The sequence below is a fragment of the Meles meles genome, chromosome 4 (assembly GCF_922984935.1).
Source record: "Meles meles chromosome 4, mMelMel3.1 paternal haplotype, whole genome shotgun sequence".
Lineage (NCBI taxonomy): Eukaryota > Metazoa > Chordata > Mammalia > Carnivora > Mustelidae > Meles > Meles meles.
The window spans coordinates 12,795,969-12,821,035 of NC_060069.1; the positions used below are offsets into that span (position 1 = coordinate 12,795,969).

General features: G+C 38.6%; 1 protein-coding gene across 3 annotated transcripts in view; it reads right to left on the reverse strand.

Moving 5' to 3' along the window:
- Positions 1 to 25,067, reverse strand: part of TBC1D5 (TBC1 domain family member 5) — a 579,401-nt gene that overhangs the window by 125,929 nt on the left and 428,405 nt on the right. For all 3 annotated transcript variants that reach the window (XM_046002325.1, XM_046002328.1, XM_046002327.1), the window contains one exon: positions 16,884 to 17,026. In XM_046002325.1, the coding sequence (XP_045858281.1) occupies positions 16,884 to 17,026 (143 nt within the window). The remainder of the gene's footprint in view (positions 1 to 16,883; positions 17,027 to 25,067) is intronic.

The window sequence follows — 25,067 nt, forward strand, 5'->3', positions numbered from 1 at the left end:
ACAGAATGGGAGAAGATATTTGCAAACGACATATCAGATAAAGGGCTAGTGTCCAAAATCTATAAAGAACTTAGCAAACTCAACACCCAAAGAACATATAATCCAATCAAGAAATGGGCAGAAACATGAACAGACTTTTCTGCAAAGATATCCAGATGGCCAACAGACACATGAAAAAGTGCTCCACATCACTCGGCATCAGGGAAATACAAATCAAAACCACAATGAGATATCACCTCATACCAGTGGCTAAAATTAACAAGTCAGGATATGACAGATGCTGGCGAGGATGCGGAGAAAGGGGAACCCTCCTACACTGTTGGTGGGAATGGAAGCTGGTGCAGCCACTCTGGAAAACAGCATGGAGGTTCCTCAAAATGTGGAAAATAGAACTGCCCCATGACCCAGCAATTGCACTACTGGGTATTCACCCTAAAGATACAAACGCAGTGATCCGAAGGGGCACGTGCACCCGAATGTTTATAGCAGCAATGTCTACAATAGCCAAACTATGGAAAGAACCTAGATGTCCATCAACAGATGAATGGATAAAGAAGAGGTGGTATATATACACAATGGAATACTATGCAGCCATCAAAAGAAATGAAATCTTGCCATTTGCGAAAACGTGGATGGAACTAGAGGGTATCATGCTTAGTGAAATAAGTCAATCGGAGAAAGACAACTATCATATGATCTCCCTGATATAAGGACATGGAGATGTAACATGGGGAGGGGTTTGGGGGGTAGGAGAAGAATAAATGAAACAAGATGGGATTGGGAGGGAGACAAACCATAAGTGACTTTTAATCTCACAAAACAAACTGAGGGTTGCTGGGGGGAGGGGGGCTGGGAGAGAGGGGTGGGGTTATGGACATTGGGGAGGGTATGTGCTATGGTGAGTGCTGTGAAGTTTGTAAACCTGGCAATTCACAGACCTGTGCCCCTGGGGATAAAAATACATTATATGTTTATAAAAAAATTAAAATTTAAAAATTAAAAAAAAAAAACTCACAAAACAAACTGAGGGTTGCTGGGGGGGAGGGGGGTAGGGAGAGGGTGGCTGGGGGATGGACACTGGGGAGGGTATGTGCTATGGTGAGTGCTGTGAAGTGTGCAAGCCTGAAGATTCACAGACCTGTACCCCTGGGGCAACTAATACAGTATATGTTAATAAAATAATTAAAAAAGAGGAAGAAAAAAGAAACCCAGCTGAAAACCTAAAAGATATAGGTACAGTTTTACCTCCGCTATAGTCCTGTTTTCAGATAATACTATCTCTAATTTATTAAGGAAACTTGTACTTCTAGAACACTTAATTTGCAATTACATACACTCAGTATTAATATTAAGTCCCTTCTGAATCATTGTGCCCAATTTAGTGCAGGCAGGGAGAATCACACACGGTGTTTTATAAACAAAATAGTGGGGATCTGACAGAAGAAGAACTTACTTTTGATCTTTACAGCAAAGTTTTGCTGAACGTGAGAAGCTCATCTGCTGTGCTGTTCCTTCCCTAACATTGACTCCATCAGAGCAGGGCAGTAACACAGGAAACAAAGTGAAGATTAAAAAAAGGCCCCGTTTTGGAGTCTCCCTACATTTGAACTCAAGCATGTAGACGCTTTAGAGACAAAGTACTGAAGCTACAACTTTGAAGAGCGCGTTCAGAGAAATGGAAGACCAAGGTGCGCGGCAGCTATGGGAGAATATTCTGGTTCTGGGGTCAGATGATCTACGTCAGAATCGTGATCAGATCTAGATTAGAATGCTGGCTAGGCACTCATTACGAGTGTGAACTTAGGCAAGGTGCTGACCTTCATGGGCTCTCTTTCCTCCACTGATAAAACCATAATGATGATTACTCTAGCTGCCGGGTTTCTGTAAGGGCAACCGTGATGCAAGGGAGTGTGCTTCCCATCTCCCTTAATTTTTGCCGACTGGCACTCTCGCCGCCCAAAGCAGAGCCGGCCTCTTCTGTCTCTACTTTTAAATGGCACATTACTGTTCTGGAGTTGTCTAAGGGAGCTGGTTTAAACAGTTTCTCCAGTCATAACAAACAAAAACATAATGCAATCAGTAACGATAGTCAGAGGATGTTATTGTTTTGAGAAAGCTTAGAGCAATACGGTTAAATAACTTATGGGTTATTCAAAGTTAACTGCACCTACAACTGTTAACACTTGCAAGTAGAACACTTCATTCAAATTAATTTTGTATTGAGATATGCTTACTTTTCCCAAGGTAACAAAATGAACGAGGAAGAACTAACCAAAGAACACAAAACTAAATGTAGAATTCTTTTAAAAAAATTTCTCCAAAATTAAGAACAGTAATAGCTATCACTTATCAAGCATCTAGAATGGGCCTGGAAACTTGCTGTATAACACATCATGAATCCTTCTAATCCCCACTAAGGCAGGTATTATCATCAACTCCACATTTTAGACAAGGAGACGGTATTATGGAGAAGATGAACTACACATCTGAGGCCACTGGGCTCCCGAAAGGCAGAGAGGGCTAAACAAAGGTCTGCACAGCTGAAAGCCTCACTCTTGACCACCGTATCCTATGCTTTCTTGTATTCCTAGCAGAAAATTCCATGCAAAGAAGGCCAGTTCAGACACTGTGCAGATGGCTTCTGAATGCCAACTATGTGTGAGCCACAGAGAAGCCTCTAAGATACACTGAGAAAAGCCCTCCATATAGAAGGCCAGGTAAAGTAAATTATTTAGAAATAGGCATGAATTCTTGTAGTTAGCTCTTAAGTGGCAGAGAAAACAGATAAGCGTGAGTAAAAATTAAAGATAGTTAGCTAACAACAACAAAAAAGAAAACCTTAAGGCCTTAACATAATTTATTTTACCTCTCCACTGAAAACAAAGCCGATGTGTAGGTAAGTGTCTTGCAAGGTACCTGGCGTGCAGAAGACGTGGTTGCACCGTGACGACTGCCTCTCTAAGCACCTTCAATTACAGCAACATCCACTCTCAAAACCTAACACAGACACACACTCTTCCATGAACAATGGGATGGTCCTGGAGTGTCTGGGTGGCTCAGTGGGTTAAAGCCTCTGCCTTCGGCTCAGGTCATGATCCCACGGTCCTGGGATCGAGCCCCACATCAGGCTCTCTGCTCAGCGGGAAGCCTGCTTCCTCCTCTCTCTCTGCCTGTCTCTCTGCCTACTTGTGATCTCTGTCTGTCAAATAAATAAATAAATAATCTTAAAAACAAAACAAAACAAAACAATGGGATGGTCCTTATTTCTCTAGTGGATTTTGTGCAGAAATACAAGAAATTTAAATTCGATATTTGGAAAGAGAACAATCTCAAGTTCAGCAGAGCTCAATCTTTTTTTCTAGAAAAGAAAACTTAAAAAATTTTTTTAAAGATTTTCAGTAATTGGTACACTTAACGAATGGTTAAAAATACAGTGTTGTTGGGGTGCCTGGGTGGCTCAGTGGGTTAAAGCCTCTGCCTTCCGCTCAGGTCATGATCCCAGGGTCCTGGGATCGAGCCCCACATCGGGCTCTCTGCTCAGCGGGAAGCTTGCTTCCTCCTCTCTCCGCCTGCCTCTCTGCCTACTTGTGATCTCTATCTGTCAAATAAATAAATAAAATCTTTAAAAAAAATACAGTGTTGTCAATGGAAAGGTAGTCAGCAAGCAAGCATCCAAGTGGAGGACTGCTAGTCAGTCGGGTGTGAGCACAGGACAAAGAACATCGTACTAGCGAAGTCAGCATAACTGCACGTTAGCTCCAGAGAGCCGACGGGACTAGGACTAAGTTTGAAACAAATCAGTTACCTATATAGGCTTACGTTCTATCATCTCTGTCTTGTTACCCATTAAGGGAACTAGTGAGATGATACAGTGCAAAAACCTTTAAGTCTTTTAATGCAAGTTATTGCTATTAATGTAGTAACTCTAAGGATATATCTAGAATCGAGGCCCAAGGTCTATCTCCAAATTATAAAATGTTACAGAAATGAAATCTACAAAATTTAGCATGTATTAAAATTTAGGAAAGAAATAATAACATTAAATAATAATAATAAACAATATGACTCATAGTTTTTGCCTCTTATTTTTAAATCAAGTTCTAATCAATTTGGTTATTTTTAACCAAATGAAGGAAACCACAGGTCAGGTTTTTGATTGTTTGTCAATCTGAATACAGACACATGTGTGTGTGTTATATTTCACCGCTTATTGATTTTTAATTCCTGACTCTGAAATACAGATCTGTCAGAGGACAGGGTTGAGGTAAAGCAGATATTTAAGAAGTACCGACAATATCTCTTTCTTGAATTCACTCAGCTAACAGGCATGTATTCAATACCAGTTTTGATCCATGTACTGCTATGACAAGCAAAAAGACACAATCTCCGCTTTCTCTTCATATTGCCGTGGAAGAGCAGGATCAGACTAACTGCAACCCAGGGCAGAGCTGGAACAGTGGAGCATCCAGTGGGCCGTGACAACTGCCCGAGTGGAAAGCTGCAAGGTCACTGAGCATCAGGCAACAAGTGAAAGTAAACGGAGGCAGGATGCTGTGTGGCTCCTGTGGCAGGAGTGCCGAGGAGAAATGGAGACATGGAAGCAGGTGGGGGTCCTGCTTATCCATAGGGGATGGAGTTTGGATTTCACTCTGTAGCTACTTTCTGCTAGATGACTAAGTAATGTGATGCGGTTTGGTTTTAGGAAGATTAATACCAGCACAGGGTGACCAGTGGGAGGGAGGAAGAGGGAAAGGATGCAGGGGGCCAGCTGAAATTCCGGTGATACCACAGAGAGGGGAAGATGGATAGTTAAAGTAAGCAAGGGGCTGAGGGGCATAGTGGGCAGAATTGCTGGAAAAACGGATAGGCCTTTATATGCAATTAAATTTGAGATATGTGTGCATATGAGAGAGAAACAGAAAAGCAAAAGCAGACAATAAGAAATGATCAATAAAAATGTTAATGAATCTACGTAATAAGGCTACTTAAAGAATATAGCAACTTTTCATTATTTCTCTGTGGAAGTTTAAAACATAATTCTGATTTTTATGAAAGTTATACATGTACATAGTTTAAAAAATCCAATCATTCTAGAAGGCTGGTAACAAAAATAGCACTTGCTGTTTCCCACCCCCCTATTTCCCAATCCCCAGTGTCACTTGCTTTCTTTTAGCTGATTGAAAAAAAAAAAATTACCTCCCATATTGTGGAAAAAAACAAGCTAATGTTACTAACTCTGACTTTAAATGTTGTCTACTGACTTCCCAGTCAAGAAGACAAAGCTTTAACTCACCTTGAGTACTGAAAGCCAACCCTCTGCCAACCTCTACAGCCACACATGAGCTCCTGGTCTCCCTCCCTTGATGCTGTTACGCCATAATTCTGCTAAGTCAACTTTTAGAGTTTCCATTTTTATAACGAGGCAAATGTTATCTTACACAGTATATCATGACTACTCCTCCTTTTTCCACAGCCTCCTTTCTTTCTTGGAGTTTATAACTGCCATATTTTTCATTTGCCATGTCTTGTATGTATTTAATAGGAGTTTAGCCTTATATACTCCCCCAGTTGTATACATGTATTTTCAAAACTTCAAAAAAAATTTTAGGTCGTTTTAGCCATTTCTTTTTCTCCCTCCCTCTCTCCCCCACTCTTTTATTTTTTTGAGGACATTTCTCAATTTTTCATGAGCTCTCTGGCCTGTTCCCTCCTCCCAGAGACGCCCTTTACCTCTTGCAAGTGTTGTATCCTAATTTCCTAGAGTACCTCCCTTCTTCTTTCGTGCTTTTACACCCTTGTTTTGATGGAACACATCCTCTAAAAGCTTTATACACAGGACATGAATTTTTTGAAAACTTCTCTGTTTGAAAGATTTATTGTGACAATTAATGGTTAGGCTAGGTACGGAATTCCAGGCTGGAAATATGTTTCCCTCAGGAAATTGGCAGCTCTGTTCCAGAGTATTTTGGCTTCCAGTTAAAAAGTCTCGAACCATTCTAACTCCCATTCTTCTATGTGACCTATTTCTCTTCTCCCCGCCCCCATCTAAATTCATAGTAATGCACCTTAATTTGCATGTATTTTCATATATAATGGACCCTTTCAATTTAGAAACTCATGTTTTTCTGTTCAATTGGAAATTTCTCTTTAATTGCTTCACTGATGATTTTCTCCCTTCTGTTTTTTGTTTATTCTGTGTTTGTTATTTCTTTCTACTCTCTTTCTCTCTATTAAAAGAAATCTCATTATCTAGATGTTGGATCTCCTGGTCTGGTCCTTTAATTTTCTTTCTTATTTTCTAACTCTGTTTTATGTGCTGCTTCTTGGGATATTTTTTCAATTTTATATTCCAATCACCTTATTTGCATCATATTTTAATTTTCAATTACATTTTTTCCTTTTCTAAGATTTTATTTATTGATTTGAAAGAGAGAGGGAGCAAGTGAGCCAGCTTGCATGAGGGCGACAGGGGTGGGGTACAAAAGGGAGAAGCAGATTTCCTGCTCAGCAGGGAGTCCAGATCCCAGGACCTGAAGATCATGATGTGAGCTGAAGGCAGACCCTCAACCAACTGAGCCCCCCAAGTGCCAACACTTTTTCCTTTGACTTATGTCTTTCCTAGCTCCCTGAGACATTTCCTCCTCCCTGTGTAGTGTCTGTGTACTCACAGTTGTTTTTTTCTCCTGGTTGCTTACTGAGATTCCTGCTTTCATTTTGATGCTTCCCTCAAATGTTTGCTGATTTTTTGGTGATCTGCTCATGCAAGAATGGGCCAGTCCAAAGGTAACTTGAAGCTTTGTGTGCATCGATGAGTGGGTCTGTTAACTCTAGGGTTTACACGGTCATTCTTGGGTAATCCCTGAGCCTATATTTTTAGGCCTTTTCTCTTGGGCTCACTGGGTTCCCCCAGAGAAGAATCTCCTAAATTTCTTCTAGAGGGAGGCAGTCTGGTTCTAGCATTCTGGGAATACTAAAGATGGTAAAAGAACACTGGTGGGCTCCATGTTCACTGAAACTCCCCAGGTCCCTAGTCCAGACATCCATTTTACCACCTCTAGGATAAATCCTCGACATACTGGTCCGAGATCCAAGTAAGGCTGGAAACCTGAGTATATAACAGCTTCTTAAATACACTTCCGACCAATTCTTGTTTTTCAGTCTTAACTTTTTCCCTCCCCCTACCAATTTCCATGTGATACCTAGCACTGCCAATTTCTATGCTTTTAGGAATTTTATGGGTTATTTCTTGGCTTTCTCCATTATCAATTTTGTATTTAGCTTTCCTGGATCTGCTAAGTCAGTTATCACTCACCCATCTGCTTTCCTACTTCCAAAAATCTCTGTAATCTCCTTCCTAATTCTCTGTGTCCTGTGTTTATGCTATTTAATGGGGTTTCAGGAGCAACAGAGGTAAATGCAGGAGCTCAATATAACATATCATATATGATATCCTTAATCACTTCTTTAATAACATTTCTACCCAGCATCTGGGCAGGTGAACTGACAGGGAAGAAGAATCTAGGTGAGGTGAGGGAGCAACTGAGTGGGGAAAGCCGAAGAAAAAGGAGAAAAGGAGAGAGGGTGAGACCTGGGTGAGAAAGTTGGGGAAGTCAGTAGTCAGGAAGACCAAGATCACCATCGACTTTTCTCTAATCATCAGAGAGAATGACTGTAGTCAACTTGCAGGACTATTCACATTGTGTTTTGACAGACAGATGGACATGGAATCTTGAATATTTATGAGTAAGATTCCAGTGATGCATGTAATGTTGCTGGCTTTTGCCCACAGATGGTATCCTGGAGGTCCTGAATCCATCTATTGTACTGAGCTCCTCAAATTTACCATATTATCCAGCAATCATGCTCCTTGGTATTCAGGCATATGAAATGAAAACGTATGTCCACACAAAAACTTGCACAGTGATATTTGCAGTGGCCTTATTCGTAGTTGCCAAAAGTTGGAAGAAACTAAGATGTCCTTTAGTAGGTGAGGGATAAATAAACTGTGGTACATCCAGACAATGGAATATTATTCAGTGCTTAAAAGAAATGGGCCATCAAGCCATGAAAAGACAGGGAGGAATCTTAAATGCATATTACTAAGTGAAATAAGCTAATCTAAAAAGGTTACATACTGTATGATTCCAACTATATTGTATTCTGGAAAAGGTAAAATTATGAAGATAATAAAAAGACCAGTGGTTGTCATGGGTTACGGGGATGAACAAGCAGAGCACAGAACATTTTTATAGCAGGGAAACTATGCAGATCTTACTATAATGAAGGATAGATGTTGCTATACGTTTTGTCCAAATCCATAGAAGGTACAAATTGTACTGTAAACTAGGAACTTTAAGTGATAATGATGTGTCACTGTAGGCTCAATTATAACAAATGTACTACTGTAGTGGGGGAAGTTGATAGTGGTGTAGCTGTGTGTATGTGGGGGTAGGGGTACCTGGGAATTCTGTACTTTCAATTCCACTTTGCTGCAAACCTAAAACTTCTTTAAAAAGAAAGGTCTATGTTTTTAAAAATCTAACCATAAAAAAAAGCACTACTATGATGTATCAGCCTAACTTAGTGAAATTTTAAAAGATTTTTAAACTAAAATATAAATATAAATGGCATTTGTAATTCAAAGGGTTATATTAATATCCACATCTGCTATGGTCAGAAAATGAGTGGCAACATTTAATGTCTGGGAGGGAAGAGAGCTGGCAGTCAGGAAGTGCTTAAACACTCCTTTAAAAACAAGACCACTAATTTGTGCTTTGATAAAAACTCCGTAGCACACTACTATATAATTGAAGAGAGCCTTTGTTTCTCAGTCCCTGAGGTTGGGTAAAGCTTTTCCAGGAAAGACAAATAAATTCGATTTGTAGTTGAAATAAACTGCATTTTGACATCAGTATAATGTTGAACATGCTCTTAATGAGAAAACAGAGAAATAGAAATTCTGGGGTAGGACAGATGGAAACACTGGCAGAGAGACAGGTATCGGCTGAGGAGTTTAAGCAGAGATCTAAAGCAAAATGAAAAGGAACGATGTTTGTAAGCCATGAAGAAGATACAACTGCCACACAAAGCCAGGCCAAGAGATGGCTAAAGACGCCTCTAGAGAAAACACAGGAAAATGACAGGGCTGTGGCATGTTCATGCTGGCTGAAAACACAAGGTAAGAAGTAGGTAGAAGGGCCAAGAAGAAAAGTTTTCCATTTACCAAGTGTTCAGAGAGAAAGTATGCTAAAAGATACCATAAACATTTAAGAGATACTTTCTTTTTTTTAAATTTTTAATCTTTTTTATTATGTTCAGTTAGCCAACATGCAGTATATCATTCGTTTTTGATGTAATGTTTAATGATTCATTAGTTGCACATGACACCCAGTGCTCACCACAACACGTGCCCTACTTAAAACCCATCATTCTGTTACCCCAATTCCTACCCCCCACCCACCGAAACCCTCTGTTTGTTTCCCTGGGTCCAGAGTCTCTCATGGTTTGTCACCCTCATGGGGAAAAGGAGAGAAAACTGAAGGGGAAGAAATCAGTAAGAGATACTTTCTAGTTAGGAAAATCTACTGTTAAATGAAGTTGACTATATTGTTTTAGTTATTGTAAATCAGGAGAAATGTTTTTCTTAGGCACTCATCAAAAAAAATTAAATCAATAGAAAAAGAGATGTGAAAAATCTGATGCTACTCCTATCCTATCCCCCTAGCCTCCCATGTTGCTTCTCCATGTCCTCATATCAGGGAGATCATATGATAGTTGTCTTTCTCCAATTGACTTATTTCACTAAGCATGATATGCTCTAGTTCCATCCATGTCGTCACAAGAATAAATGAAACAAGATGGGATTGGGAGGGAGACAAACCATAAATGACTCTTAATCTCACAAAGCAAACTGGGGGTTGCTGGGGGGAGGTGGGATTGGGAGAGGGGGAGCGGGCTATGGACATTGGGGAGGGGAGGCGAACCATAAGAGACTATGGACTCTGAAAATCAACCTGAGGGTTTTGAAGGGTCAGGGGTGGGAGGTTGGGGCAACCTGAGGGTTTTGAAGGGTCAGGGCTGGGAGGTTGGGGGAACAGGTGGTGGGTAATGGGGAGGGCACGTTTTGCATGGAGCACTGGGTGTTGTGCAAAAAGAATGAATACTGTTACGCTGAAAAAATAAATAAAATGGAAAAAAAAAGTAGACAATGCTTGCTTCAAAAAAGCCATGTCAAAAGTGTATTTAAAAAAAAACTATTCATTTGAGTTCTTATTCTAAAAGCTTCTTGGCACCTGTCTTCTCAGCAGTTACTGTACACATATCCATGCCACCTCCCCAGTCCGGGACTTTGGGCTACCCTTCCATCTGAGACCACCCCAAAAACTGAGCACATGAAGAGCGCCAGATGCTTTGAGGGTTAGGAAAGAATTGTAACGCATGTGGTTCTGGTCCTGAAGAGCTTACGATCTGTTTTAGAAGGTAGGACTAACGTGCAATAAGGAACAGCATAAGGCAGAGTTTAATTAAATGCTACACTGCATTGTATTGATTAAAATCTTCAAGGAATACAAAAGTGAGAAATCAATGTGGGCTAGAATAGTTGGGGAAGGTTTGGGAAAAAACAGCCTAGTCCTAGGCATGAAAATAGAAGTACAATTTAGGTAAGTAGTGCCAGGGGAAGGAGAGAGCCACATGAGTGACTTTATTACAGTACGGAATAAGGCCATAAAAACAATACTGTGATGAGAGTATGGCTATTAATAAAGTATTATAGGAGTAATGGTTCATGAGTAGACTTCCTTATCTCCTAACCTTTATTAGTGTATATAAGCTTCATCCATATAATCCAGCAAAGAATCAAAACACACTTCTTATAAGACAATAAACTTGTTATGGTTTGCTTAAAATGTTTGGGAATAATTTTATTTTGAAATGGATCCTATGTAATTTTAGTAAAGCAAAAGTTTCATTCAAAGAATAGCCATTTGACCATTATTTCAATGGTTAAATTTTAAAATCTGTATAATGTTCATATTATTTTTCCCAATGTGCAATTTTACTTTTTATTTAATAAAATCAAGGTAGGGCTTGAGGAACAGAAAAGGTAATATGAGAACCAGCCCGCCTGTCACTAGCTCTATGGCCTCGATCCGGCTTCCTAACATCCAAATATGGCAGCTGGGCTCAAACTCTGAAGCCTCATGAAGATGTTTATACGAAATCTATTAAGTGGTTGAATATTGTACTTGCCTGACTAACTGGATTACTTTTAAAGTGAATGAAAGCTTTGTTCCAGGTACAGAAAGAACATTATAAGGGTACTTTTGTTAAAAATTAAGTATGAGATGCCAAGAGTAGTGAAAGGGGCAGAACAAGAACAAAGGGGGTACGGGAGTAGGGCACGGGGACCCAGCTCCACAGACCAACTGTGACTGTTTTAAACCACTTAACTGCCAAGGGCACTGTATTAGTTTGCTAGAGATTCTGTCACCTAGTGCCTAAAAACTGGACAGTTTAAAACCAGGGACATTTGTTGTCCAACTGTTGCGGGGGATACAAGTCTGAAATCCAGGTGCTGACGGGGCCATGTTCCCTCTCAGACCTGTAGGGAAGAATCCTCGTCACTTCCCGCTTCCAGTGCTGGCTCGTTCCTTCACAGGCTCGGAGGGAGGACCTGCTCTACACTTTCTCCTTGCATGTGATGACAGCTAAAAAGCCTTGGTGTTCCTTGGCCTGTAGATGCATTGTTCCAATCTGTACCTCCGTCTTCATATGGCATTATTCTCCCTGTGCGGATCTTCACGTCAGCTTCCCTCTGTGCACGTCTGTGTCCAGATATGCTCCTTTATGTAAGGACACTAGTTGTATTACATTAGGTTGCCTGTCCTACTCCAATATGACTCATCTTGACTGATTATATCTGCAACAACCTATTTCCAAAGAGGTCATAGTCTGCGGTACTAGAGGTTAGGACTTCAGCATATTTTCACATCTCATCAGTGCCTGTAAAATCAGGATTTTAGACTAGATGCAGTCGGCCATTTTTCAGGTTATATAGCCCTTTGAGAAGAGGATGTAAAGTATATACATACCCTCGGCCCTGGGAAATGCACACGTACACGATATTTTGCACAGTATCAGCATGATCACTGGCCCTTTGAAGCCCTACACTGAATGCCTGGGAAGATGCGGTCACTGGAGGACGGCTCTTTTAGTTTCCCCAAGCGCACCATTCTTTGAGCTATAAATATATCACCTCAGGCTTCAACGGAATACATGTAATGCCCAGAGCCTCACACAGTGGTGTTCAGTTAAGACTTTTTTGAATGAATGGGCTTGAAACTGCTACATGTAATAAACATCACCACTCTGGATGGTCTAGGCAGGGCACCATGATTCAGAATCCACTGAGATGGAATAAAAACTTGACACTAAAGTTCTAAGTGGAACACGGAGGCTGGCAAACTGTCCATCTTCTTCTTGTCTTTGACCATAGCCTAAAATGCAAGCTCATTTACTAGTCCTATCCTCCCATGCATTTGACCAAATCCTGTTCAGCATCCTCCTCCTGCTACTCTCCCTCTCCATCATTTTCTCTGAGGAGTAATGCCTGTCCCTCTGGGCCCAGCCTTTCTGGAGTTACCACTGCCTGGGCAATCTCCAGCAGTGGGGCAGAGGATGCCACCTTGCTACCATGATTCTTGGTCAAGTGTCCAGAGAGGACCAAACATTCTACCATGATTCTTGGTCAAGTGTCCAGAGAGGACCAAACAAAAATCCCAGCTGCCTCTCGGTATCTTAATCTCCTCAATGACTTACTTTCCCCTAAACTAACTTCGACTGTTCTGGTCATACCCAGAACTGCTCCATGTCCTCTTGTTTGACCACACCTCTGATGCTTTTCAATCTCACACCCTACTTTAAATCCCTTCACACTCTGATTTCCCTATGGTCTTTTCTTGGCCATGCCTTCCTCCCCCACGCATCCCAAACCACCCTCATAAAGTGCACTCAACACCCTCCATCCTTCTACTTCCCTTCAGTTCTACCTAATGATTTGGACCTGGGCCTCGCTTGGAGCCTAGATCATGAACTGCTTTCTTTGTATCTTTCCTGGACTGCTGAGCATGCCTTGGAAAATCATAATGTTAAGTCCTGGTGCTGTTGCCCACTGTCTGTCTCTGCAGAATAGGATCTTCAACAGTTAGACCACCTTGTCCTAGTCCATGGTCAACCATCTCTCTCACAGTTCCCAGGTAATTCCCTAAAACTCCTAAAACCCTACCGTGCCTCACTCATAGCAGACAACCGTGCTTCCTCCTTTATCAGACATGGGATTCCTCCACTTCCCATCTCGTCCACCTGTAAACTAGTGTACTTCTGAAACCTGCCTAGTACATTCTTCCTGGATCATCACCAGCTTTTATTCCTGCTCCCCAGCCAGTATGCCACAGGATTCCTGACTTCATTCCATTGTTTCTTCAATTATTTCACTCAAAAAATATTTGTCAACATCGCTATGTAGTGGGCCCTGTTCTGGATGCCAGGATATGGCAGGGAAACCAAGACGGACAAAATTTGGTATCTTGTTGCGGGGTAAGGGAATGGGTGTGAACAACAATAAACAAGTAAAAAACCTCAAGTAAACAGGATAATTTCTTTTCATAGACCTCATCACTGGAATGGGGAAAAACTAGTATTGATCCTTTATAGAACTTAAGACCGATTGAGAAGTAAACCCTTGGTTGGTTCTCCCCCATCTCCAGTGAACCCTGATCTCATCCTAAAGACACCCATCCACCTTTCCTTGCCTCTGCACTGATTTCTAGTTACATCTTTCTTCTCTTCTGCTCCGCTTTCTTTAAAGATTATTCTACACATGCTATCTCCACATTCTTTCCTTTTCATTTAATTGACTTTTTAGTAGAAACTGTAATTTATACAGAAGACTAGAGGAATGACAACAAAACTGTAGGAAAAGCTATTATACTTAACCGTCCAGTCACTCCTCAACCCATCATAATCCAGCCTCTGCTTTACCACTCCACTAAACCATTCTGGCAAAGGTATTTGATGACTGTCCCTCCAGAGGGTCAAGTCTGAATGGACATTTCCTGCCTTACTTTTTTATACCTCCATATTCCCAACCCACATGACTTCCCTTGGCTCCGCTAACACAGTCCTGTGAGGTTACAACACAAGCCCTTCCTTCTCTGGGGCCTTAAACACTGAGGTCAACTTCAGAGTTCCATCTTTGCCCATCTTCTTTTTCTGTAAGCATCCGCCTTGGGTAGGCTGACTGTGCAATTCTTATCATCCTAATGGGATGCCTTTGCGAGTGAAAGAGGGAAGTATTAATAATTACCACTCTTGACTAGCAGGTGTAAATCAAGACTGCCCCAAACAAATCAGGATATACGGTTACCCTCTTCTTAGGGGTCACATCTACTATTATGGTTTTAACTAACACATACCTATGAACCATTTGCAAAACTGAATCTGTAGCCCTGATTGTGACATTGAGCTTTATTTTCCAAATCTTCAGGTTGTGATTTCTCACAGATCTCAAGTTCAGTAGGGCCAAAACATAATCATTTCCATTCCTAAAACCTGCTAATCCTTGCATTTCCTATCCAAGTTATGCATATTACCCAGCCACTCAACTCTCCAAGCTGGAGATCATTTTAGACTTCCTGTTCTCCCTCACCCATCATATTTATGCACCAAGACGTACTGACTTTAGTTTTGAGGATTTCTCTAATCTACAGTTTTCCCTTTGGACTTCTGTCTTACCTTTTATCTTACTTCCTTGCTCTACTCTTGTCTCCCTTAAGTCTGTTTTCCACAGGGCCACCAGAGCAATCTAACACTGACTGTACTTTTGCTGTGAACCTTTCAGGAGCTTCCTATTATTTATCGGATAAAGACATCCATCATGATCCTATCCCTATTCACTTTCTTTGGTCTCATAACCTGTTGGTCTCCCTTTGCACTCTAATAGCAAATGACTATGTACACATATAGGCAACATGGGGCTCGATCCCAAGATCCTGAGATCATGATCTGAGCTGAACGCAGACGCTCAACCAACTGAGCCACCCAGGTGCCCCTCCCTGCCTCTCCTTTAAATTTTCCTATTACCTATCCATACCTCAACCACAGCACTGGATATGTTAGTTTAAAATTGATTATGTCACTCTTTCCTACTATTGAAAAACTTCTTGAGCACAGGGGTAATCGCCCTTAAATATTTAATAGTCATCCTATTTTTAGGAGCTCTCATCTACGGTTCTGGATTCAACCAGGCAAATTAAAATAAACTAGTCTAAATATTGAAATGAATACACAACTTCATTATCCTTGCATTTTTCCATATCTGCCCATAGATTTTATAACATCAATAGATGGACTGAAAATGTGTAAGGTCTTCAGTTACCAAAAATTTGCCTGCTTTATGAAATTAATGAAATCTTAGCATAGGAAACAGGATTAAATTTAAAAAAAAAATCTAGTTGTGATATACCAAAGTTAAGAAAAGAGCAAATACTTCATTGTTTAAGATTAAAGAAAATCAGAATACATTTCGACAGTTGTTTGAATTGGAAAATTCTGTGGAAAGATTATCCTAAGCCACTTTTTTAGTAAAAGAGGCTACTCATTCCTTTTGTTTTTTTATTATTTACATTAAAAATTCATACTACTTTAAAATGAGAGCTTAGTATCGAATATTCTAAAATCTAGTATCCATCAAATCTACCCAAACATCTTTCTCTACTTTCCAGATGTTAGCTCTTATGATTTCCATGTTCTTATATGATTAGCTCTGACTTAGAAAGAAGGAACTTTTCACTTAGTCTGTCAAAACCCAAACTATTTGACCTTCGAGGCACAGAAAAAACCCACAATTTTTGGATAAAATGTGGTGCTCCTGTCACTTGTTCATTCAAGTAATTTTGAGGGCATTAAAAAAGTATAATCTAAAATTTTAAAGAATATTATTAGCGTCACCAGAGGCACAACAAGCGCATCTGGTGCCACTGGTATTCAGTGAACAGATAAAGAGTACCACACAGCAGTGTAACAGTCAAGATTATGAATGATTCCAAACAGTTTATGTTCTGACAAAGTCCTACTCCTAAGAGTTTTTTTCCTTATTTCCTATTTAATCATCACTTTGTGCAATCTTCCTAATTACATTTTGGCTTACAAATCTTGTTTTGTGAACAGTGATTATTTTTTTGAGAAGGAAAACAATTTGAGGTATTTTGAAATTTAAAACACGCTCTGGTATTTTCTTCAAGCTGAAGATTATCAGAGTACTCCAGACAGGCACCGGCTTCCCAGCTATGGCAAGCTTCCTAAGGTAGATCTCATGAGATAGGGATACGTCTACCATTTGGCAATCTATTGAGAAATACATTTGGCCAAAATAGAACTGAGAAGAAGTTAAAATATCTTTAAATGTAATATTTATTTTTTATTGGCAAGTTGTTGATACTATAAAAATAGCTCCAATCTCCTGATAAATATCTTTGAATACTCCCTACCTGTCAGAAGGTGGAGCTCTAAACATATCTGAAATACGGGCTTTTTATTTGTGCATTTCACAAATGTGTGTATTGAGGAGATTAAAGCAGGAGTAAAGTCTTTAGAAAAATGGCTCTGAAGAATAGTCTAATTCTCTCAGGACAAAATCACCCACATCTCCCAATAGGTACATAGTTAACTAATAAAAAAGATATTAATATGTTCAATATATTACCTACTATAAAAATGCAGGCACAGTAATTCAGAATAAAAGAATAAGTATATTTAAAAGATAAAACACATTAAAAAAAACCAGGACCACATACTTGGATATAGGCAAGGTCATTAACACTTACAAGCATCTCGGATGTAGAGTAACATGGCTATGAAGATATAATCAACTAAACTCAGGCTGAGGCCATCTGCAAATAAGGCATCCCAGACCACCAGAAGATCCTGCAGGGGGAACTCTCGTCCAAACAGTAGCCGGACCCATCGTCTGGAAAGAAACACCACCAAAATTCAGAAATGTGTACGTCTGGAAGTAATATAAAGAGGAATCATTTTCTTCTATACTTGTGAAAAAAATTATAATTTTTAATTGATCACACTAGGCAAATACTATATATCAAATATATAATACAGTAAGATCAAAGTTTTAAGCTTTCAAATGAATTTTGTAATTTTATAACTGGGCCACAATCGTTGAAGTTTATTTCTATACATATAAAACACTACCATGCTATTTTAAAAGGTAGAAATCTTTCATATTTAATACAAATCCCAAATCTCAAAAGGCAAAGAGGAAAATGAATGTAGAGCAGTCTGACAGTTGCCTCATAGGTAAGGTCAGGAATTTAAAAAACAGAATTTTCTAAAATTTTATGATCACTACTGATTTGGCTGTTGTTGTTATTGTTAACTGGACTTTTGCAAATAATTGTACAGCAATTAACTATAACCAAGTAGAAACCTGCATTCTCACATTTCACTCTTATTTTAAAATATTCATTTTAAAATTAAATATGGTTAAATTTTATTGTCAAGCACAGACAGCTATTTCAAATGAAACAAATAGTAATACTTTATTTTTAACTTTAGAATAGATACACCTTATTAGTGAGGTTATCTTTTTAGGGCTGTTTATAAGAAGTCTATGGCCAGGAAAATGAATATCTGTGCTGTAAGCACATCTGGGCAGCTTGTAAGAATATTGAACAAGATCTGCATATAATTATACGTCATAAACAGCTATACTTCAAACTTTCAATAAACCCTAAGCTACTCATAAATAATTCTTAGAAAAAAATTAAAATAATTCACTTTGATATCCATTTTTTATCCACTTACTTCTAATTGTATATAACATGGCTACAATTTCCTTACACAAACCTTTCTACAGGAATTTCAGCTAGAATTCTATGTGGTTCTGGCACATAACAAAGAATCAAAAATTCCAAATTTCTAGTATATTAAGTAGCACAGAAGACAGGGAATTCTTGAAAAAATTAGTTAAAACAGATTACCTCCTCACAAAATTAGAAACCAAATACAACCATCTGTGGGGTTAAAGTGAGCACCAACCACCCCTCCACCCCGGCCCTGAATTCAAATACTTCCTTCAGGGAGTATCATATTTAAGGAGAAATCAAAGCTGTGATAATATAGTGTAGCATTACACAAATGTATCACAGTTATTAGGAACCATATACCATACAATCAAATACTAAAGTTTTTTCATTCACATTATCAAATTAATCAATAGAATAATTAAACTCTATTTTCAATTACATCTTAAATTATGAAACTCAATTTTTCAGGAAAAAGATTGAATGCCTAAGTAACATTTATCTTTTTAAAAATGTTACAGTATAATTTACAATTCTTATTTATCTTTCAATTCTTATTCTACTTCCAATATGAGAGATGACTAAAACAAATTATTTTTTTGGTCTAATATTGCCTACGGTTATGTAATTCAGGGAAAAACATTCTTTCTCCACACATTTTTAATTCTTTCAAATTACAAATGCCAATATTTACCATTCTAAGAAGCACCAAAATATCTCTAAATTACATAGGATGTTCTTCTTTTTTTTTTTTCCCATTTTATTTATTTTTTCAGCGTAACAGTATTCATTCTTTTTGCACAACACCCAGTGCTCCATGCAAAACGTGCCCTCCCCATTACCCACCACCTGTTCCCCCAACCTCCCACCCCTGACCCTTCAAAACCCTCAGGTTGTTTTTCAGAGTCCATAGTCTCTTATGGTTCGCCTCCGCTTCCAAATTTTTTTTTTTTAATAAACATATAATGTATTTTTATCCCCAGGGGTACAGGTCTGTGAATCGCCAGGTTTACACACTTCACAGCACTCACCATAGCACTTACCCTCCCCAATGTCCATAGCCCCCTCCCCCTCTCCCAATCCCACCTCCCCCCAGCAACCCCCAGTTTGTTTTGTGAGATTAAGAGTCATTTATGGTTTGTCTCCCTCCCAATCCCATCTTATTTCATTTATTCTTCTCCTATCCCCCTACCCCCCCATGTTGCTTCTCCATGTCCTCATATCAGGGAGATCATATGATAGTTGTCTTTCTCCGATTGACTTATTTCACTAAGCATGATACGCTCTAGTTCCATCCAACATAGGATGTTCTTCTTAATGACAAAGAATTAACTGGTCTTGCAAGCAGTATCAGGGGAAGCAGAGAATGGGCAAATCCAAAAAGTAGCTGGATTAAACCATTTTAGGCATCTGTTTAAAGAATCTTTAAACTTATAATTGTATCTGCATTATTAAATGACTAGAACAGAATGTGGTCATTTACAGTTCTTCAACTGGAAGAAAAATTCATCAAAAAAATTACATTTAAAATATAACATGCTGACTGTGGTTAGTAACACTGTATTGATAATTGAAATTTGCCAAGAGAACTAAAATATTCCCACCATAAATGAATGAATGAATGAAATGAATGAAAGAATGAATAAAGAAATGTGTGAGGTGATGTATGTGCTAATTAACAAGATGGGAGGAATCCTTTCACAATGGATACAGAGAGCAAATCATTACAATGTACACTTTAAATAGCTTACAATGTTATGTAATTGTTCGGGTTGGGGCATCTGGGTGGCTTAGTGGGTTAAGTGTCTGTCTTTGGCTCAGGTCACAATTCCAGGTTCCTGGGTTTGAGTGCTATGTCCAGCTCCCTGCTTAGTGGGGAGTCTGCTTCTCCCTCTCCCTCTGCCCCTCCCTCCAGCTTGTTCTCTTTCTCCCCATCCCCCAAATAAATAAATAAAATCTTTTAAAAAAAGAATTATCTTGGTTTAATGGACAGGCAAATTTTGGCAGTTTCAAAATAGAAAATTCTGACATTTAATTGATCCTTCCTGGTTCAAATCTGTACGTCAGTACAAAATTGAAGAATTACACCTATATAATAGTAGCTACACACTTGAGGTGAGCATAGCATAATGTGTAAACTTGTCTAATCACTATGTTGTACATCTGAAACTAATGTAGCATTGTGTCAACTAAACTCAAAGAATTAAAACAACCGAAAAAAAAGAATCACACCTATAAAATTGTACTGTGCCTTGAACTCACTCCTATCATTCTTGGAGGTTATTTTAATACTTTCCTTATTTGAATAAGCCCACTTATGTAATAACTAAGGCTGGTGTTTCCTGAAGGACATTATTTTTGCTTACCCTTCTTATGTGTGGGAGAAAAATTTTCTGTTTTTCCTGCTATCTCCCATTAAAAGCAAAATGACTTTTGAAAAAAGTTGACATCTCTCATACTAAAATAGATATCATTTAGCAAAAAAAGAAAAAAAAACTGATGGTCTGATATTCACCACAGAGAATACAATACCATCTTTTTGCCCCTTGCTTGAAGCTCAAAATCCTCTCATTTTCTTATGGAAAATCACAGCTTTGGTTTCATCAGAGAGAGAAAGAAAGAAAGAACAAACAGATAGATGGAAAGAAAGAAAAAAAGCAGGAAGGAGGGAAGGGAAGGAAGAAAGGAAGGAAGAGAGAAAGAGAGAGGGGAGGGAAGGAGGGAGGAAGGAAGGAAAGAACGGAAAGAGGAAGAAAGAAAGGAAGGAAAGAAAGAGGGAAAGAGAGAGAGGAAAGAAGGGGAAGAGAGGAAAAAAGGGAGAGAGAGGGAGGGAGGAAGGAAGAGAGAAAGAGAGAGGGAGGGAAGGAAAGAAGGAAGGAAGGGAGAGAGAGATGGAGGGAGAGAGGGGGAAGGAAGGGAGAGAGAGAGAAAAAAAAAAAGAAAGAGAGAGGGAGGGGGAAGAAGGAAGGAAGAAAATAACCCCCTCCTTTTAAAGAAATTATATATTTCCTGTTATTTCTATAACAAAATGTCCCGTTACTGCTCAAAGTCATGCAACTTTCCTGCTGCTTGGGGTTTTGTTAGCTTAGCTTCAAAAATGACCCCACAGACACCTACATGCAGCAATCTCTCCTGCAGCACTGTCAGGAGGGAGAACTGCAAATATATTGTCATCTACATTGAATAAAACATATCATCAAAACCACACACAACGTAAGTCCTCAGTACTTTTATATTTAATATGTAATCTATGATGTGCTGCTTTATAAATGTTTCACATTGCTTTATTTTTGAAGTTTCACCTTGTCAAGTACACTGCTAAATAATTCCAGGGCAAAAACCAAATTCTGTGTACGTGTGTGTGTGTGTGTGTGTGTGTGTGTGAGAGAGAGAGAGAGAGAGAGAGAGAGAGATGAAGAGAGACCGGAGACAGAAAAAGAGAAAGATCCAGAAAGTTCTTTGTAAAGAGCTCTGTACACTTTGCTGAGTGCTCTATGTGTTTACCAAGGTCTTGATAAACTCACTGTGAAGCCACCTGTCATGCTACCGAGAGGCAAAGGTGTAGCTAAATTCAAAGTACAGGCAGTGATCTTGTTAGAGGCAACATAAAAATAATTCAGGAAGTGGAAAAAAAAACCCAGAAACACATAAGGAAAAAAATTTATTATTAGATGCTTGGCATGTTCCTTTTATATAAGACTGTTATACATGCAAGGATATAAAATTAAAGCAAAACACAGTTTCCTGTATCTTATATGCGATTATAGGAAAATTAAAGCCAAATTCTCAAAATATTTAAGTAGTACTGTATGACTAATAGAAAGCTTTGGGACCAACAATGACCTTATCAATAATTTAATCATTTTAATCCCTACTGGATTTAGTTCATACATATATTCACCACACACAAAATTTCCTGTGCTATTTTGGGCTTTCTTCATTGAGCTTAAAAGCCAAGGAAAAATTCCGTTCTTTATGGAATGAGTTACCAACAGAAATTATTTCAGTAAGCTTTTGTATTCTTAGAAAGGAAAACTTACTCGAAGAAATGAGGTCTTAGAAAGAAGTCACTCCTAAAATTAACATGCTTTTATTGCAGTTAAAAATATTTAGCACAAGTTTAACTTACACTTAAGGGTAGCATTAAGGCTTTCTTTTCCCCTTCAAGGTAGCTTCAGTTTAATTGCTTCATACTATTAATCTTGCTTTACGTATGTTACACCTGCAGATTGCAATGTTCATAACCGTACACATTTTATCACTTGTGATAATACAATAATTCATATTTTACCAGACCTACTTAGTAATTAAAATCTACACAAACAAAAAAGACCATCTGAGGTATTAAATTTAATAATAAACCACCCAAAGACAGGACTGTTTCTATGTCTGCAGTTATACCACTATTCTCAATTTAAAATTTCTGTGTAATTAAGCTGCTATCCCCAGGGGATCAGTAACTCCTGATGGTATTATTGCTTGGTGAATGACCCATGGAAACACCAAGAGAAATCCATTTTTTTTAGTAGTTTATGACAATGACCAATTTGAGGTTCACACTTCATCCAACATGGCTGTAGTAGATTATATATGCAGAAAGAAACTTCTATATCTTAATTTCATTTTCCTTTGATGACTCTTTAGTAAGATACAGGCATAGCCAGCTTAGAAGAACAAGTAAAATAAAAAAGGTATATTCAATTTAATTTAACGAACATTATAAGGGTATCTTAAGCAACTTGTGATCACAAAATGATAGCACTGGACAAGCATACTGGAACACCATAGAGCAATGTTAGATTTTTGTTTAATGATATTAATTTTGCTTTTTTGCCTTCTGTTCACTTGTACTTTTCAAAGCTAACAATTAATTTTTAAATAACCCAAGCAGGGTAGAGAATAAACACAGAATCCAAATTCTGTATTAGTATCAGAGGAAAACAACAGCAAACCAAAGCGTTTGTCTCTGTGTTGGTAGCTCCTTCATGAAGTTAAGGCTCTTCTTATATTGTGTTCCTTTGTACCCAATTCTTTTAAAATTAATTTACCCTGAGTTTTCCTTTATATCAACTCTGTGAACAAAGTCTTAAAATTAAAACCAAATATTGCAGTTCTTATAATTAGGGTCACAAGGCATTCTCATCTTTAATTCTTACTTCTTTGCAGAACAGAGCTACAAAAGATGTAAGCCAAAATAAAGCATTTTTTCCAATTCCACATTCTTAAGAGTGCTGCAGAATACATTATTGGAAGGTGCTTAGCCTATTCGTGAATTTTTTCTTTATCTAATACTATTTCAATTCAGTACTCTTAAAAAATGTTTGGGATCTGCATGGGTTACAGAAAGATTTGAATACTTCAAGCCCATTAAACTCTGCTTCAAAAGTAGAAGGAGCTGAAACTCTGAATTAGTTATTATCTTTACAGAACTCAAATTTGATTTCTATGTGCACCTTGTAATCCATGGGCTGAACCCAGCTTGAATTTAGCTTTCTGGGAACACATGTTAAACTTAATTTAACCCCCACAGGATATGTACACCAACTGTTAAAAATATGTTTTTGACTTTGGGGAAAATTCTCTATTCCTTTCAGAGGGCAGTACATAGCCCTTTATTAAGGAAGGTTTCTTATTCCAAAAATAAGTTCCTAATAATTACCACCCATTCCTACTGTAATTTATTCTCTTTGGCAAATGTTTGAAGCTGTTTTATCAGAACAACTGTAATACACCCTTTGCAAAAATAGTCTGAATAGAAAACAGAGCTTGTGTATTTTTGTTTCTCATGAGAATACTGAGCATAGAAGATGACCATCATATGCTCAGAAGCTGTATAATCTTTGAATATTTTCTCTCTCTGTCACTCACACACACATAAATACACATACACACACTAAAACACTCCTCTTTTAAATGTATACCTGCTATTGGTTTACAAGTATGGTATTTCAAGGGCTAAGAATTTTAGAATGTGTGACTTATCAGCAAATTCAAATAAACCTATAAAAGATGGTATTCCTTCAATACAGATTTCGTTGTATGAATAGGATGTGCTCTCTTTGAGAATCCCATTTTATACTCCAACCAGTATGCGGTTAGAATATGGGTCCTGCCTTGAAAGGACTATGTGAGTAAAAGTAGCTAAGAACTGATTTTTCGATCCTATCACTTGCTTGGACTCCACTAGTAGCGAGGTGCTACTGGACATCTCCTTGAGAAAATCCCATGAAAGCCACTACTGCCTATAAATAACACCACGAAGAATTAATGGACAGTTGGTGGTTATGTTGGGAAATTTAATTTTAGGCTCTGTGAACACCACTCTTTATTCACACTACAGATAATTTTTACTTCTAGAAAGTCCGTAAATAGGCTTTGTTCTGTCATTTTACCTTTGGAAAGGGAATTATGATCAAATCAGTCTTCTAAAAGAGCATACAGAGAATTGCTAAAAATAATTGCTCCTATCCTCCCTAATCTGAAACTCATTAAAAAACAAAAACTTGTGTGACTTATTTTTTTTTTTCAAATTGTCATAGACCATTTCAAATACCAATGGGATCTTAACCTCTCTGAATAACACTTTTCGAATTCCTCTGCATAAAGCTTCTAATGCATTTACACACATTGTTGGAAGAAGTGACATGAAGCATAACACCAAGCTGAAAAGTATGTGATTCAGGATCGAGGGAAGACCACGAATCTGTAAGCTGATAATACATCATCAAGAAAGTCAGACTGTGGGGCGCCTGGGTGGCTCAGTGGATTAAGCCGCTGCCTTCGGCTCAGGTCATGATCTCGGAGTCCTGGGATCGAGCCCCGCATCGGGCTCTCTGCTCTGCAGGGAGCCTGCTTCCTCCTCTCTCTCTGCCTGCCTCTCTGCCTACTTGTGATCTCTCTCTGTCAAATAAATAAATAAAATCTTTAAAAAAAAAAAAAAAAAAAAAAAGAAAGTCAGACTGAACCAGTTCCTAAAAGGCAGCAGTGGTACTGGTTTCCTTTTCACCTCATCACTTACCTGGAGCTGTAACCAGCCTGGGGGATTCATTTTACTTACTCTGTCTGCCTTCTTTCTTCCCGATCCCGCTTGACTGCTCAGAGGCTAGGACAGGTACTTCACTTAGGGCTGCTGTTTGGAGGTTCCATTATCTATTGGTCTCTCGGCTTCCTAATTACACTTTCCAGAGATAC